Below are 13777 nucleotides of genomic sequence, written 5' to 3' on the forward strand. Positions count from 1 at the left end.
GCGTTTGAGCTAATTTTTTTAACTTTGCAATCACTTTCTTCATTTGAGCTACTCTACTTAGCATGTTAACAAACCATTTCCCTAACCCTGACCTTAACCCTTTAACCCAAATCTTAACCAGGGATGGGCAAAACGTACAAAATACAATTACAAAATATAATTACACGAAATACCATAAATATTGTATCAAATTAAACCACACAATATTTCTATTTTGAAATGTATTTAATTAAAATACATGTATTTTGTATTTTAAAATACAGAAACATATTTGCAATTAGCCAGCCCAGAATAGCAATAACATTAAAGAAGCTTCTTACATACTATAACTGTGAAATGTTGTTGTTTATCTTCCTTGGTTGAATGCCATGACTGTAAGTCACTCTGGGTAAGAGTGTCTGCTAAATGACCAAAATCTATATGTGAAAATGAACATACCAAAATAAACTGCTAAGCATACTGGGTATTATTACCTTGTAATAATAAGATATCTTGTTTCGGGGTGGAGCTCATTGGAATAACACTTAGTATGCTTTGCAATTGTCCATTTTCACATATACATTTATATTTAGTTCATTTAGCAGACGCTCTTATCACACCATAGTGCCATGAGACTTATGATACCAATGCAGGGTGAAAGGGGGCAACAAAATTGTGAAACACTATAAAAAAAATATAGAAAAGTATTTTGTATTTTGAAAACAAAATGTACAGCTCTCGAAAGTATCTTATGACAAGATACATTGGAGTGTAGTTCAGCCCAGTGTAATACAAATGACAAAATACTCAGAAGTAATTAAAATACATATTTCAAATACTTGTAACAGAGCTACTGCCCATCTGTGACCTTTACCCTAACCTTAACCATAACCTCTAACCCTAACCCCTAGCCTAGTTATTAGCCACCTAGCTAATGTTAGCCATAACAAATTAGAACATATAGTAACATATAGTTCAGATTAGAATTTGTAAGATAACATACGAATTGTAACAGATAATACGAACTGTAATTCATAACATATAAAACGAAATGGATGATGGACATCCACAAATAAATACATACCAAATGTAACGTATCATACTGATTTTTGCATCACGGATATTCGTTTGGTATATTATGTCAGCCCATGAGTCCGGGTTGGATATATATATCCAGATTGGATATATATATCCAACTCCTCAGCTGCCTAGGACATCCCAGATTTCGACCGGTCAGGGAGAGCTCAAAGCGCACAGGATTTGACAGATGTTCGAATCGGACAAACTGCACCGCAAAGAGAGAATTGGGGAGCATTTCGGATTTACATAGTGGTAGCCTATATTCGACAAAATGTCTGGACAAAAGAGTGCGAATCCGTGTAATAAATTCCAAGCGAACATTTTTTATAAAAGTAAATGTCAGAACTGCTTCAAGTCTCGGGAGCTGCATCTTCCAACTGATCATGGTAAGGACCAGGTAAGTGAACAAAATATGTATGTTTTATTAGTTTTAATACTTTGGCTATTACTTTTCTGAATGTTGATGACAGGGATGACAGATGGGCATGCACTCAATGTTATATCAGACAGAGACATTCCTTCATATTGTCTCAGGTATCACGTTCATTTGTGAAATGTAATGAACATATCGTAATAGCCAAACTTTTCTGTTGTAGAAAATGAAGCAATTTGACTGAATGGCCCCAATGCATGAGTCAAATATTTGTCGCCACACACCTCCCACCCTGTTGTAAAGAGACCGTTGACAGCCCATCTGTCAGCACTCAGCATGCCATAGGCCACAACAAGTTATTATTATTTTAGAATACATATACACCATTGTTATCTGATTATTTTGTCTTGTATATTTAGAGCCATTGGTCAATGCACCTCAGCTAAGTAAGCTCCTGTTTTAAAGCATCTGACTCAGGTGTGAAGGTTACGTATAAAGCATCCAAGTTGGAATTTTTGAGGAAATAATTATCTCATGTTGAGAAGCACTCATAACACAAGAAACAAAACTCTCTGACAAAAGGTTGGGCAAGTTGAGTAACTGGCAGAGAGTCAGAACATTCCAGTCTTTGGGGACATCTAAAAAAGAGCACAAAGAGCAGTTTATCTTCTCTTTTCCATGTCAACAAGATTACCCTGCCTCTTATTTGTGGCCTATTGCATGGACATACTTAATCTGTTCACACATTTTGTAAATGAAGCATTAGAACACTGAATCACGAACGGTCACTGGCTAATCCTACAAAGGGCATTCCCTAAAAAGATAGGATTGTTATTCCTTTGACATTCAAAACATGAATCAACGAGTATTGATGCTCCCTGCCAGAAAAAACCAAGACCCATAGGATGGCATAGAAAAACGATTTCATTAGATAGAACCTTCACAGGTCAAGACCCAACTGATTTCTCCTTGTGTTCCCATGATTGACAGGCCAAACCCATTTATGGAGGCTGGCTCTGCTTGGCTGCTGAGGGGACAGACTTTGACAATCCAATTCAGAGGTCAAGGGTAAGAGAATGACAAATAACTATCTAGTCTTGGACTATGGTTGTACAGAAATGTAGAAATCAGTAGTACTGGTTTATATTCTGATAGACCTGCAAGTTATTCAATATTTGAGGCATTATTGCAACATTATCCATAACAACTCTATCTCTAAATGGTAGAAATGGCAGCGACGATTCTTCATCCTGTATGAACATGGCAGCATGAGCTTTGCACTGGACGAGTTGGTAAGAGATTCTGTATTTGAACACACACACACACACACACACACACACACACACACACACACACACACACACACACACACACACACACACACACACACACACACATACACGCACACGCACACGCACACGCACACGCACACACACACACACACACACACACACACACACACACACACACACACACACACACACACACACACACACACACACACACACACACACACACACACACACACACACACACACTGTCCCTTCTCACCTGTGATAGTAGCAGCCGTCTCCTCCTCCAGCATCCAGATCATCCAACATGAATAGAGGTTAACTACAGTATATTGTCCTGATGTATGTTTTAATGTTTTATGAGAGGATTCACTATGCATCTCTTAGCCAGATGTTGTGTGTAGTACCAGATTCATCTGTCCTCTAATTCCACATCCCCCTCTCTCACTGATCTTCTGAAATCTCCTCCTCTGCCCTCTTTCATGTCACTCTATATAGCCTGTATTAAAACTCAGTTGCAACGGGTAATGTCTTGTTCATGATGTCCTTTAACCCTCCAAAATATCTCTATATATATTTTGGGATATTTCTAGATGGTGTACAAAAGATACCATGATTAGCATCATAATCTCCAGTCAAGAATTTCCAGTCAGACAAAATTATTGACATTGTGTATCATTCCTTTAGAAAAGCACTCTGCCACAAGGAACAGTGAACATGAATCTGTGTACAGCGGTGATTGACGCAGAGCCTAAGACAGGCCAGAGGAACGCTTTGTGCATCATCACACCTGAACAGGAGTTCTTTATCCGGGGGGAGAACAAGGAGATCATCAATGGGTCAGTAATGCTTCTCTGATATTACAGTATGATATGATATCACTCCTGATTTAACTTCTCTGATATTACAGTATGATGTGATATCATTCCTGACTTAACTTCTCTGATATTACAGTATGATGTGATATCACTCCTGATTAAACTTCTCTGATATTACAGTATGATGTGATATCACTCCTGATTTAACTTCTCTGATATTACAGTATGATGTGATATCACTCCTGACTTAACTTCTCTGATATTACAGTATGATGTGATATCATTCCTGACTTAACTTCTCTGATATTACAGTATGATGTGATATCACTCCTGACTTAACTTCTCTGATATTACAGTATGATATGATATCACTCCTGATTTAACTTCTCTGATATTACAGTATGATGTGATATCACTCCTGATTTAACTTCTCTGATATTACAGTATGATGTGATATCACTCCTGATTTAACTTCTCTGATATTACAGTATGATGTGATATCACTCCTGATTTAACTTCTCTGATATTACAGTATGATGTGATATCACTCCTGATTTAACTTCTCTGATATTACAGTATGATGTGATATCACTCCTGACTTAACTTCTCTGATATTACAGTATGATATGATATCACTCCTGATTTAACTTCTCTGATATTACAGTATGATGTGATATCACTCCTGACTTAACAGTATGATATGATATTCTGATTTTCTGATATTACAGTATGATGTGATATCACTCCTGACTTAACTTCTCTGATATTACAGTATGATATGATATCACTCCTGATTTAACTTCTCTGATATTACAGTATGATGTGATATCACTCCTGACTTAACTTCTCTGATATTACAGTATGATATGATATCACTCCTGACTTAACTTCTCTGATATTACAGTATGATGTGATATCACTCCTGATTTAACTTCTCTGATATTACAGTATGATGTGATATCACTCCTGACTTAACTTCTCTGATATTACAGTATGATATGATATCACTCCTGATTTAACTTCTCTGATATTACAGTATGATGTGATATCACTCCTGACTTAACTTCTCTGATATTACAGTATGATGTGATATCACTCCTGACTTAACTTCTCTGATATTACAGTATGATATGATATCACTCCTGACTTAACTTCTCTGATATTACAGTATGATGTGATATCACTCCTGATTTAACTTCTCTGATATTACAGTATGATGTGATATCACTCCTGACTTAACATCTCTGATATTACAGTATGATATGATATCACTCCTGACTTAACTTCTCTGATATTACAGTATGATGTGATATCATTCCTGATTTAACTTCTCTGATATTACAGTATGATGTGATATCACTCCTGACTTAACTTCTCTGATATTACAGTATGATGTGATATCACTCCTGACTTAACTTCTCTGATATTACAGTATGATATGATATGACTTCTGATTTATCTTTTCTGTAAATTCTTGTCTTTGATGGACAATATTTTGAATCCCTGTCATGTCCGTGTCATTTTCTATTTACCAGCTGGAGTGAACAACTAGTCGTTTACCCACGGACCTATAAGCAGAATCAGAAGAAGAAACGTAAAGTAGAACCCACTACTTCCCAGGTGATAACTTCTTCTTTTCATAACATTGTAACCGAGATGCCTGGTCACCGGTGGCCTAAATACATGTTTGAAAATATTGCAGAAAAATACGTCAACTACTGTATATGTCAATGATGTGTTATGCCTTTACACATTATGATAATGTAAACATATTGTGTTTATCAGGAGCCCAGCCCAGCAAAGATGGCTGCCACTGAGCCCAGTTTCTCAGTCATGAAAAGTGATGACCCTCGCCTGTGGCAGGGAGAGCGGCCCAGTGGGGGTCCGGATGTGGCCCCTGTCTGGACTGTGACAGATACTGATCCTCTGGGCCTGGACGAGACCCCTGCAGGTGTGGAGGAAAGAAACCAGCCAACACACATACACACACACTCAGACAGGCTTTCAAGTCTGCCAGACATTTACAGCCATTTCCTGCCATCTAACACTGTCCTAACTTCCTGCAGGTGGTCATGCATACAGGATGAGAAAGTTGGCCTTTATTAGTGGACAGATTCCTTACCAGTGTAGTAGTGTTATTGAAATACTGTAGAAAAGGATGCAGGGCTCATGGTAAACAATCATCTCTAATATATTTCACAGACACAACTAAGATTAATTATGCGAGCATAGCAGACATTTCTCTTAATAGCGGTCATGTGATGAACGGTAAGTGCACACTAACTATGTGGAGGCAGACTTATTGGTGTGTCTGGGCCTAGGTTATAACGGAGAGCAGGATCAACTCCTGTAGTGCAGACTGTGCCTGTAGGGGACTTCATTAGGCTGATGAAGATGACAGGTTTTACAGATGCTTTTCCATGGCCTGGGAGCAGATGAAAGCATCTCTTTAATGAGCTGTGGTCTGTTAGGTGTAACTTTATGGTGTTACTATGCAGGGGTGTCCCTCAAATGTCTCTATGGTCAAACGTGACACTTCCTTAGATGGGAGACATTATAGTAACTATCTGACCAGATTCCTCATATAACAAGTCTTACAAGTTAGATTTTTCAGAACAGGATTCTCATAAAAATCTTGTCACTGTCCTGCTATTTGTGTTTCGGTCCAAAAGCAATGACCTAAAGTATCATGCAAAACATAGACCTAACCTGTGCAGTCACAGTCTGAAAACAGCCCTCTTTATTTAATAACTCTCCTCGGGTCATGGTTCCCACTACCTCCCTTCAGCCTCCAGTGACTCCCTGACCTTTGACGGTAGTCTGCGGCTCTCCAACGGCTCCTGTATCAGTAGCTCTGTGAGTTCCCTGGACTCTGTGGCCAGCAAGGGGACTGACACCAGCAGCGACAGCCAGCGCACAGAGCCTACGCCATACAGAGACCACCCACCGGCCAACAAGAACAACAGGGCAGAGAGAAGGTGAGAATCATGGAGAAGACATGTTATCAGTTGTGTCTGATATTGGGAGATCTATAATGAACGCAATGTTCTTGGACATTAGTTACAATTTTATTTATTTGGTTTTGTATTTGTTGTGTGTTGTCATGAAAATGCTAACAGCCATAAAATGGGTTTGGCATGGGCTAGGACCAAATGTGCTAGCAATTAGCACTAAAGGACAGCAGATGCCTCCCTGTTTCTCTCTGTATAAAATGGTACACACATTACACACAGCCGAATAGCACATCAAACATCCATATTCTTCCATTAGGGAGGTAATGGTTTTTAAATGTAGCTTATAGAAGCACTCCCAGTTTGTTCCCTAACTAACAGCATATAAAGTATTTGGGCTACGTGATGGGAATACCTCCTTGGTCTGTGTGTTGTAAATGTAATGTAATGTTTCATTCATTGCCTTCTAAGGACAGACAGAATCCTTGCCCTGAATAAGGCCTCGAAATTCCTAAAGGATTGTGTAATTAGATATTTTGAAGGAATTCTATTTCTGAGTTCCTCACAAACTGCCAGTCATCAGAAAGTAGGAGAAATGTCAAGGCAAGACATTACACTGACTGAGGGCCCAGTATTATGTTTGTGCCAACTCATACAGATACATACATGCCTCAACAAGAATTTTCCATCCCTGTTATAAGAGGACTGATGCTACACCCACAGTTTATTAAACATAGTATTCGCTTTTGTGGTTATACTGTATATACAAACGGATTCTTCTCGGGAATTCCATCTATGTAATATCTGCTATCTTTCTAAACAAAACATGACACTGGAGGTGAGGATGTCACTTGAAAGTCCAATTCAACAGTAGCACTTGATGGATGTAGGTGACATGGATGTCCTCAGTCTAGGCCCAGCTTGGGGGTACAGAATAAGTGGCGGTGACATTATTCAGCTGTCATTCTGAAGTTCTTTCTGCAGGAAGTGATGTCACAGCCCACCTGTGAGGGGCCATGGAGGACACCATGGCTGTTTGTTGAATGACAGGCTTGATTTTCCTGCTTTTCAGCTGCTACAATGAGCCAGGGAAGGATGGGAGGAGTGCTGTGGGAGAGGACCTGGGTCAGGCTGGATCCAGGAAGGGGAGGAGTGAAGCTCGCAGCAACCAGAGAGAGGTATCAGTCACACCGTCACAGTGTTTTTACATTGCAGTCAGTCCTCCCACTCCCAGTAAGGCTTGTCACATTCCTCCACTATAACACCATCACTTGGAACCACACCTCATAATCCAAAGAGTAACCATAGCTTTTAAGAATAGCAACACTTGTTACTCACCAGGAGGGCCCAAGACAAGCCTTGCCCTTTCGGCAGGCCCCTTTAGGACAGTGTCCAGTGAATAGTGTTTCCACATCTACACATATAGATTGGTATTTTACACACCATTGATGGAGTCTGTCATTGTTAAGGTAAAGTACACGTGTACACCACACATCTGTTCCTGCTAGTTCTCCATAGGACTTGTTTGGACATGACTCATAAGACCAGGTGTTGGAGAGGCAAAGATGTCACGTCAAGCGTTTCGGCTCTGGCCTGATTGCATGGTGTGTAAGGCTCATGGACAGGGATGAAGCGCTACTTACATTCCACACTGTCAGGTGTGTGTGTGTGTGTCACGTGTGTCCACACTGTCAGGTGTGTGTGTGTGTGTGCCATGTGTGTCCACACTGTCAGGTGTGTGTGTGTGCCACGTGTGTCCACACTGTCAGGTGTGTGTGTGTGCCATGTGTGTCTACACTGTCAGGTGTGTGTGTGTGTGCCATGTGTGTCCACACTGTCAGGTGTGTGTGTGTGTGTGTGTGTGTGTGTGTGTGTGTGTGTGTGTGTGTGTGTGTGTGTGTGTGTGTGTGTGTGTGTGTGTGTGTGTGTGTGTGTGTGTGTGTGTGTGTGTGTGTGTGTGTGTGTGTGTGTGTGTGTGTGTGTGTGTGTGTGTGTGTGTGTGTGTGCCATGTGTGTCTACACTGTCAGGTGTGTGTGTGTGCCATGTGTGTCCACACTGTCAGGTGTGTGTGTGTGTGTGTGCCATGTGTGTCCACACTGTCAGGTGTGTGTGTGTGCCACGTGTGTCCACACTGTCAGGTGTGTGTGTGTGCCACGTGTGTCCACACTGTCAGGTGTGTGTGTGTGCCATGTGTGTCTACACTGTCAGGTGTGTGTGTGTGTGCCATGTGTGTCCACACTGTCAGGTGTGTGTGTGTGCCACGTGTGTCCACACTGTCAGGTGTGTGTGTGTGCCACGTGTGTCCACACTGTCAGGTGTGTGTGTGTGCCACGTGTGTCCACACTGTCAGGTGTGTGTGTGTGCCACGTGTGTCCACACTGTCAGGTGTGTGTGTGTGCCATGTGTGTCCACACTGTCAGGTGTGTGTGTGTGTGTGCCACGTGTGTCCATATATGTGTGTTTAGTTCTATACCGAAATGCAGGAGTTTGGCATGGATAAGTCAATCCTCCCATTATTTTTTTTATTTTTTTATATTTTTCACCTTTATTTAACCAGGTAGGCTAGTTGAGAACAAGTTCTCATTTGCAACTGCGACCTGGCCAAAATAAAGCATAGCAGTGTGAACAGACAACACAGAGTTACACATGGAGTAAACAATTAACAAGTCAATAACACAGTAGAAAAAAATGGGCAGTCTATATACAATGTGTGCAAAAGGCATGAGGAGGGAGGCGAATAATACAATTTTGCAGATTAACACTGGAGTGATAAATGATCAGATGGTCATGTACAGGTAGAGATATTGGTGTGCAAAAGAGCAGAAAAGTAAATAAATAAAAAGCAGTATAAAAACAGTATGGGGATGAGGTAGGTGAAAATGGGTGGGCTATTTACCAATAGACTATGTACAGCTGCAGCGATCGGTTAGCTGCTCGGATAGCTGATGTTTGAAGTTGGTGAGGGAGATAAAAGTCTCCAACTTCAGTGATTTTTGCAGTTCGTTCCAGTCACAGGCAGCAGAGTACTGGAATGAAAAGCTTACATTTGGTTTTACTCGCGTTTAAGAGCAGTTGGAGGCCATGGAAGGAGTGCTGTATGGCATTGAAGCTCGTTTGGAGGTTAGATAGCACAGTGTCCAATGACGGGCCAAAAGTATATAGAATGGTGTCGTCTGCGTAGAGGTGGATCAGGGAATCGACCGCAGCAAGAGCAACATCATTGATATATACAGAGAAAAGAGTCGGCCCGAGAATTGAACCCTGTGGCACCCCCATAGAGACTGCCAGAGGACCGGACAGCATGCCCTCCGATTTGACACACTGAACTCTGTCTGCAAAGTAATTGGTGAACCAGGCAAGGCAGTCATCCGAAAAACCGAGGCTATTGAGTCTGCCGATAAGAATATGGTGATTGACAGAGTCGAAAGCCTTGGCGAGGTCGATGAAGACGGCTGCACAGTACTGTCTTTTATCGATGGCGGTTATGATATCGTTTAGTACCTTGAGTGTAGCTGAGGTGCACCCGTGACCGGCTCGGAAACCAGATTGCACAGCGGAGAAGGTACGGTGGGATTCGAGATGGTCAGTGACCTGTTTGTTGACTTGGCTTTCGAAGACCTTAGATAGGCAGGGCAGGATGGATATAGGTCTATAACAGTTTGGGTCCAGGGTGTCTCCCCCTTTGAAGAGGGGGATGACTGCGGCAGCTTTCCAATCTTTGGGGATCTCAGACGATATGAAAGAGAGGTTGAACAGGCTGGTAATAGGGGTTGCGACAATGGCGGCAGATAGTTTCAGAAATAGAGGGTCCAGATTGTCAAGCCCAGCTGATTTGTAGGGGTCCAGGTTTTGCAGCTCTTTCAGAACATCTGCTATCTGGATTTGGGTAAAGGAGAACCTGGAGAGGCTTGGGCGAGGAGCTGCGCGGGTGGGGGGGGGGGCAGAGCTGTTGGCCGAGGTTGGATTAGCCAGGCGGAAGGCATGGCCAGCCGTTGAGAAGTGCTTATTGAAGTTTTCGATAATCATGGATTTATCGGTGGAGACCGTGTTACCTAGCCTCAGTGCAGTGGGCAGCTGGGAGGAGGTGTTCTTGTTCTCCATGGACTTCACAGTGTCCCAGAACTTTTTGGAGTTGGAGCTACAGGATGCAAACTTCTGCCTGAAGAAGCTGGCCTTAGCTTTCCTGACTGACTGCGTGTATTGGTTCTTGACTTACATTTACATTACATTTAAGTCATTTAGCAGACGCTCTTATCCAGAGCGACTTACAAATTGGTGCATTCACCTTATGCCATCCAGTGGGACAGTCACTTAACAATAGTGCATCTAAAACTTAGGGGGGGTGGGGTGAGAGGGACTTCCCTGAACAGTTGCATATCACGGGGGGCTATTCGATGCTATTGCAGTCCGCCACAGGATGTTTTTGTGCTGGTCGAGGGCAGTCAGGTCTGGAGTGAACCAAGGGCTGTATCTGTTCTTGGTTCTGCATTTTTTTAACGGAGCATGCTTATCTAAAATGGTGAGGAAGTTACTTTTAAAGAATGACCAGGCATCCTCAACTGACGGGATGAGGTCAATGTCCTTCCAGGATACCCGGGCCAGGTCGATTAGAAAGGCCTGCTCACAGAAGTGTTTTAGGGAGCGTTTGACAGTGATGAGGGGTGGTCGTTTGACTGCGGCTCCGTGGCGGATACAGGCAATGAGGCAGTGGTCGCTGAGATCCTGGTTGAAGACAGCGGAGGTGTATTTGGAGGGCCAGTTGGTCAGGATGACGTCTATGAGGGTGCCCTTGTTTACAGAGTTAGGGTTGTACCTGGTGGGTTCCTTGATGATTTGAGTGAGATTGAGGGCATCTAGCTTAGATTGTAGGACTGCCAGGGTGTTAAGCATATCCCAGTTTAGGTCACCTAACAGAACAAACTCTGAAGCTAGATGGGGGGCGATCAATTCACAAATGGTGTCCAGGGCACAGCTGGGAGCTGAGGGTGGTCGGTAGCAGGCGGCAACAGTGAGAGACTTATTTCTGGAGAGAGTAATTTTCAAAATTAGTAGTTCAAACTGTTTGGGTATGGACCTGGAAAGTATGACATTACTTTGCAGGCTATCTCTGCAGTAGACTGCGACTCCGCCCCCTTTGGCAGTTCTATCTTGACGGAAGATGTTATAGTTGGGTATGGAAATCTCTGAATTTTTGGTGGTCATCCTGAGCCAGGATTCAGACACGGCAAGGACATCAGGGTTAGCAGAGTGTGCTAAAGCAGTGAGTAAAACAAACTTAGGGAGGAGGCTTCTGATGTTGACATGCATAAAACCAAGGCTTTTTCGATCACAGAAGTCAACAAATGAGGGTACCTGGGGACATGCAGGGCCTGGGTTTACCTCCACATCACCCGCGGAACAGAGAAGGAGTAGTATGAGGGTGCGGCTAAAGGCTATCAAAACTGGTCGCCTAGAGCGTTGGGGGCAGAGGATAAGAGGAGCAGGTTTCTGGGCATGGTAGAATATATTCAGGGCATAATGCGCAGACAGGGGTATGGTGGGGTGCGGGTACAGCGGAGGTAAGCCCAGGCACTGGGTGATGATGAGAGAGGTTGTATCTCTGGACATGCTGGTTGTAATGGGTGAGGTCACCGCATGTGTGGGAGGTGGGACAAAGGAGGTAACGGGTATGCAGAGTGGATCTAGGGGCTCCATTGTGAACTAAAACAAGTTAGCCGTGTTGAGGCATGTGTTAGTGTGTGTGAGTAAGACAGAGAGAAGAAGGTGAATAATTCAGGACTGTGTTGTGTTCTCTAACTAAACTGGTTTTAATGCTCTGACGGGGCTCCGTCTGCACTTCATGTTGTGTGTTGTAATCTCAGAATGGCATTCCTCTTAGACACATTTTCCATTTACCTAAACATGGATACTATGTAATTAGGGATATGCCTGTAAGTCTGTAGGGACCTGTTGTATCTGTAGGGAGCTGTTGTATCTGTAGGGAGCTGTTGTATCTGTAGGGACCTGTTGTATCTGTAGGGACCTGTTGTATCTGTAGGGACCTGTTGTATCTGTAGGGACCTGTTGTATCTGTAGGGTGCTGTTGTATCTGTAGGGAGCTGTTGTATCTGTAGGAACCTGTTGTATCTGTAGGGACCTGTTGTATCTGTAGGGAGCTGTTGTATCTGTAGGGAGCTGTTGTATCTGTAGTAGGGAGCTGTTGTATCTGTAGTAGGGAGCTGTTGTATCTGTAGGGTGCTGTTGTATCTGTAGGGAGCTGTTGTATATGAAGGGACCTGTTGTATCTGTAGGGACCTGTTGTATCTGTAGGGTGCTGTAGTATCTGTAGGGACCTGTTGTATCTGTAGGGACCTGTTGTATCTGTAGGGTGCTGTTGTATCTGTAGGGAGCTGTTGTATCTGTAGGGAGCTGTTGTATCTGTAGGGAGCTGTTGTATCTGTAGGGAGCTGTTGTATCTGTAGTAGGGAGCTGTTGTATCTGTAGTAGGGAGCTGTTGTATCTGTAGGGTGCTGTTGTATCTGTAGGGAGCTGTTGTATCTGTAGGGACCTGTTGTATCTGTAGGGTGCTGTTGTATCTGTAGGGACCTGTTGTATCTGTAGGGACCTGTTGTATCTGTAGGGAGCTGTTGTATCTGTAGGGACCTGTTGTATCTGTAGGGACCTGTTGTATCTGTAGGGACCTGTTGTATCTGTAGGGAGCTGTTGTTGGTCATGTGTTTGAGGCTGGGAGACACTATCATTGTACAGTATCTCCTGAGTCAAGTGCACATCTGTTTGTGAAATGACAGTCGCCATGTTCTCAGACTGGCTCCTGTGATTAAGGTAGTGACTAAAGCATAAGTATCAGTCTGTCTACTCCTGACAACAACAAATACATGACCAGCATTTAGGATTAACACTACAGTATAGAACACATGTACAGTCCATACTGGTACACAGTACCATTTCTACATTGTACTAGATGTAGAAAACATACTGTTGATGTCACAGGAGGCTGCTGAGGGGAGGGCGTCTCATAATAATGTCTGGAATGGAGTGAGTGGAATGTTATCAACCACATGGAAACATGTGTTTGATGTGTTCGATACCATTCCATTTATTCCGTTCCAGCCGTTACTATGAGCCCGTACTCCTCAATTAAAGTACAACCGGTTGCACCTTAATTGTAGTTGATTTTTCACAGACTATGGCTGGTGTACTGTATATCTTTCTGTTTATATTATGAGATACTGTACGAACTGTTGAACCCAGTAATATGATTTAGTTAGACACATCATACACAG

General features: G+C 42.8%; 2 protein-coding genes across 3 annotated transcripts in view; both read left to right on the plus strand.

The window, feature by feature from the left end:
* The window catches only part of LOC124015169 (transcription factor 20-like), a 22803-nt gene that overhangs the window by 5413 nt on the left and 3613 nt on the right, over positions 1-13777 (plus strand). The window lies entirely within an intron of this gene.
* LOC124015171 (myosin phosphatase Rho-interacting protein-like) lies at positions 1212-7787 on the plus strand. Its single transcript, XM_046330174.1, has 8 exons — positions 1212-1456; positions 2423-2500; positions 2659-2724; positions 3412-3563; positions 5078-5162; positions 5328-5493; positions 6331-6520; positions 7566-7787. Exons 1-8 carry the CDS (start codon positions 1331-1333, stop codon positions 7753-7755), a joined length of 1053 nt encoding a protein of 350 aa, XP_046186130.1. The 5' UTR covers positions 1212-1330; the 3' UTR covers positions 7756-7787.

The sequence above is a fragment of the Oncorhynchus gorbuscha genome, linkage group LG26, assembly GCF_021184085.1.
Source record: "Oncorhynchus gorbuscha isolate QuinsamMale2020 ecotype Even-year linkage group LG26, OgorEven_v1.0, whole genome shotgun sequence".
Classification (NCBI taxonomy): Eukaryota; Metazoa; Chordata; class Actinopteri; order Salmoniformes; family Salmonidae; genus Oncorhynchus; species Oncorhynchus gorbuscha.

Bases quoted from the DNA above. Each gene is read 5' to 3' on its own strand.
- LOC124015171 (XM_046330174.1), top strand. From the start codon at position 1,331: ATGTCTGGACAAAAGAGTGCGAATCCGTGTAATAAATTCCAAGCGAAC. The intron at 5,163-5,327 runs GTGATAACTTCT...TGTGTTTATCAG, and splicing joins TAGAACCCACTACTTCCCAG to GAGCCCAGCCCAGCAAAGAT. The intron at 6,521-7,565 runs GTGAGAATCATG...CCTGCTTTTCAG, and splicing joins AACAACAGGGCAGAGAGAAG to CTGCTACAATGAGCCAGGGA.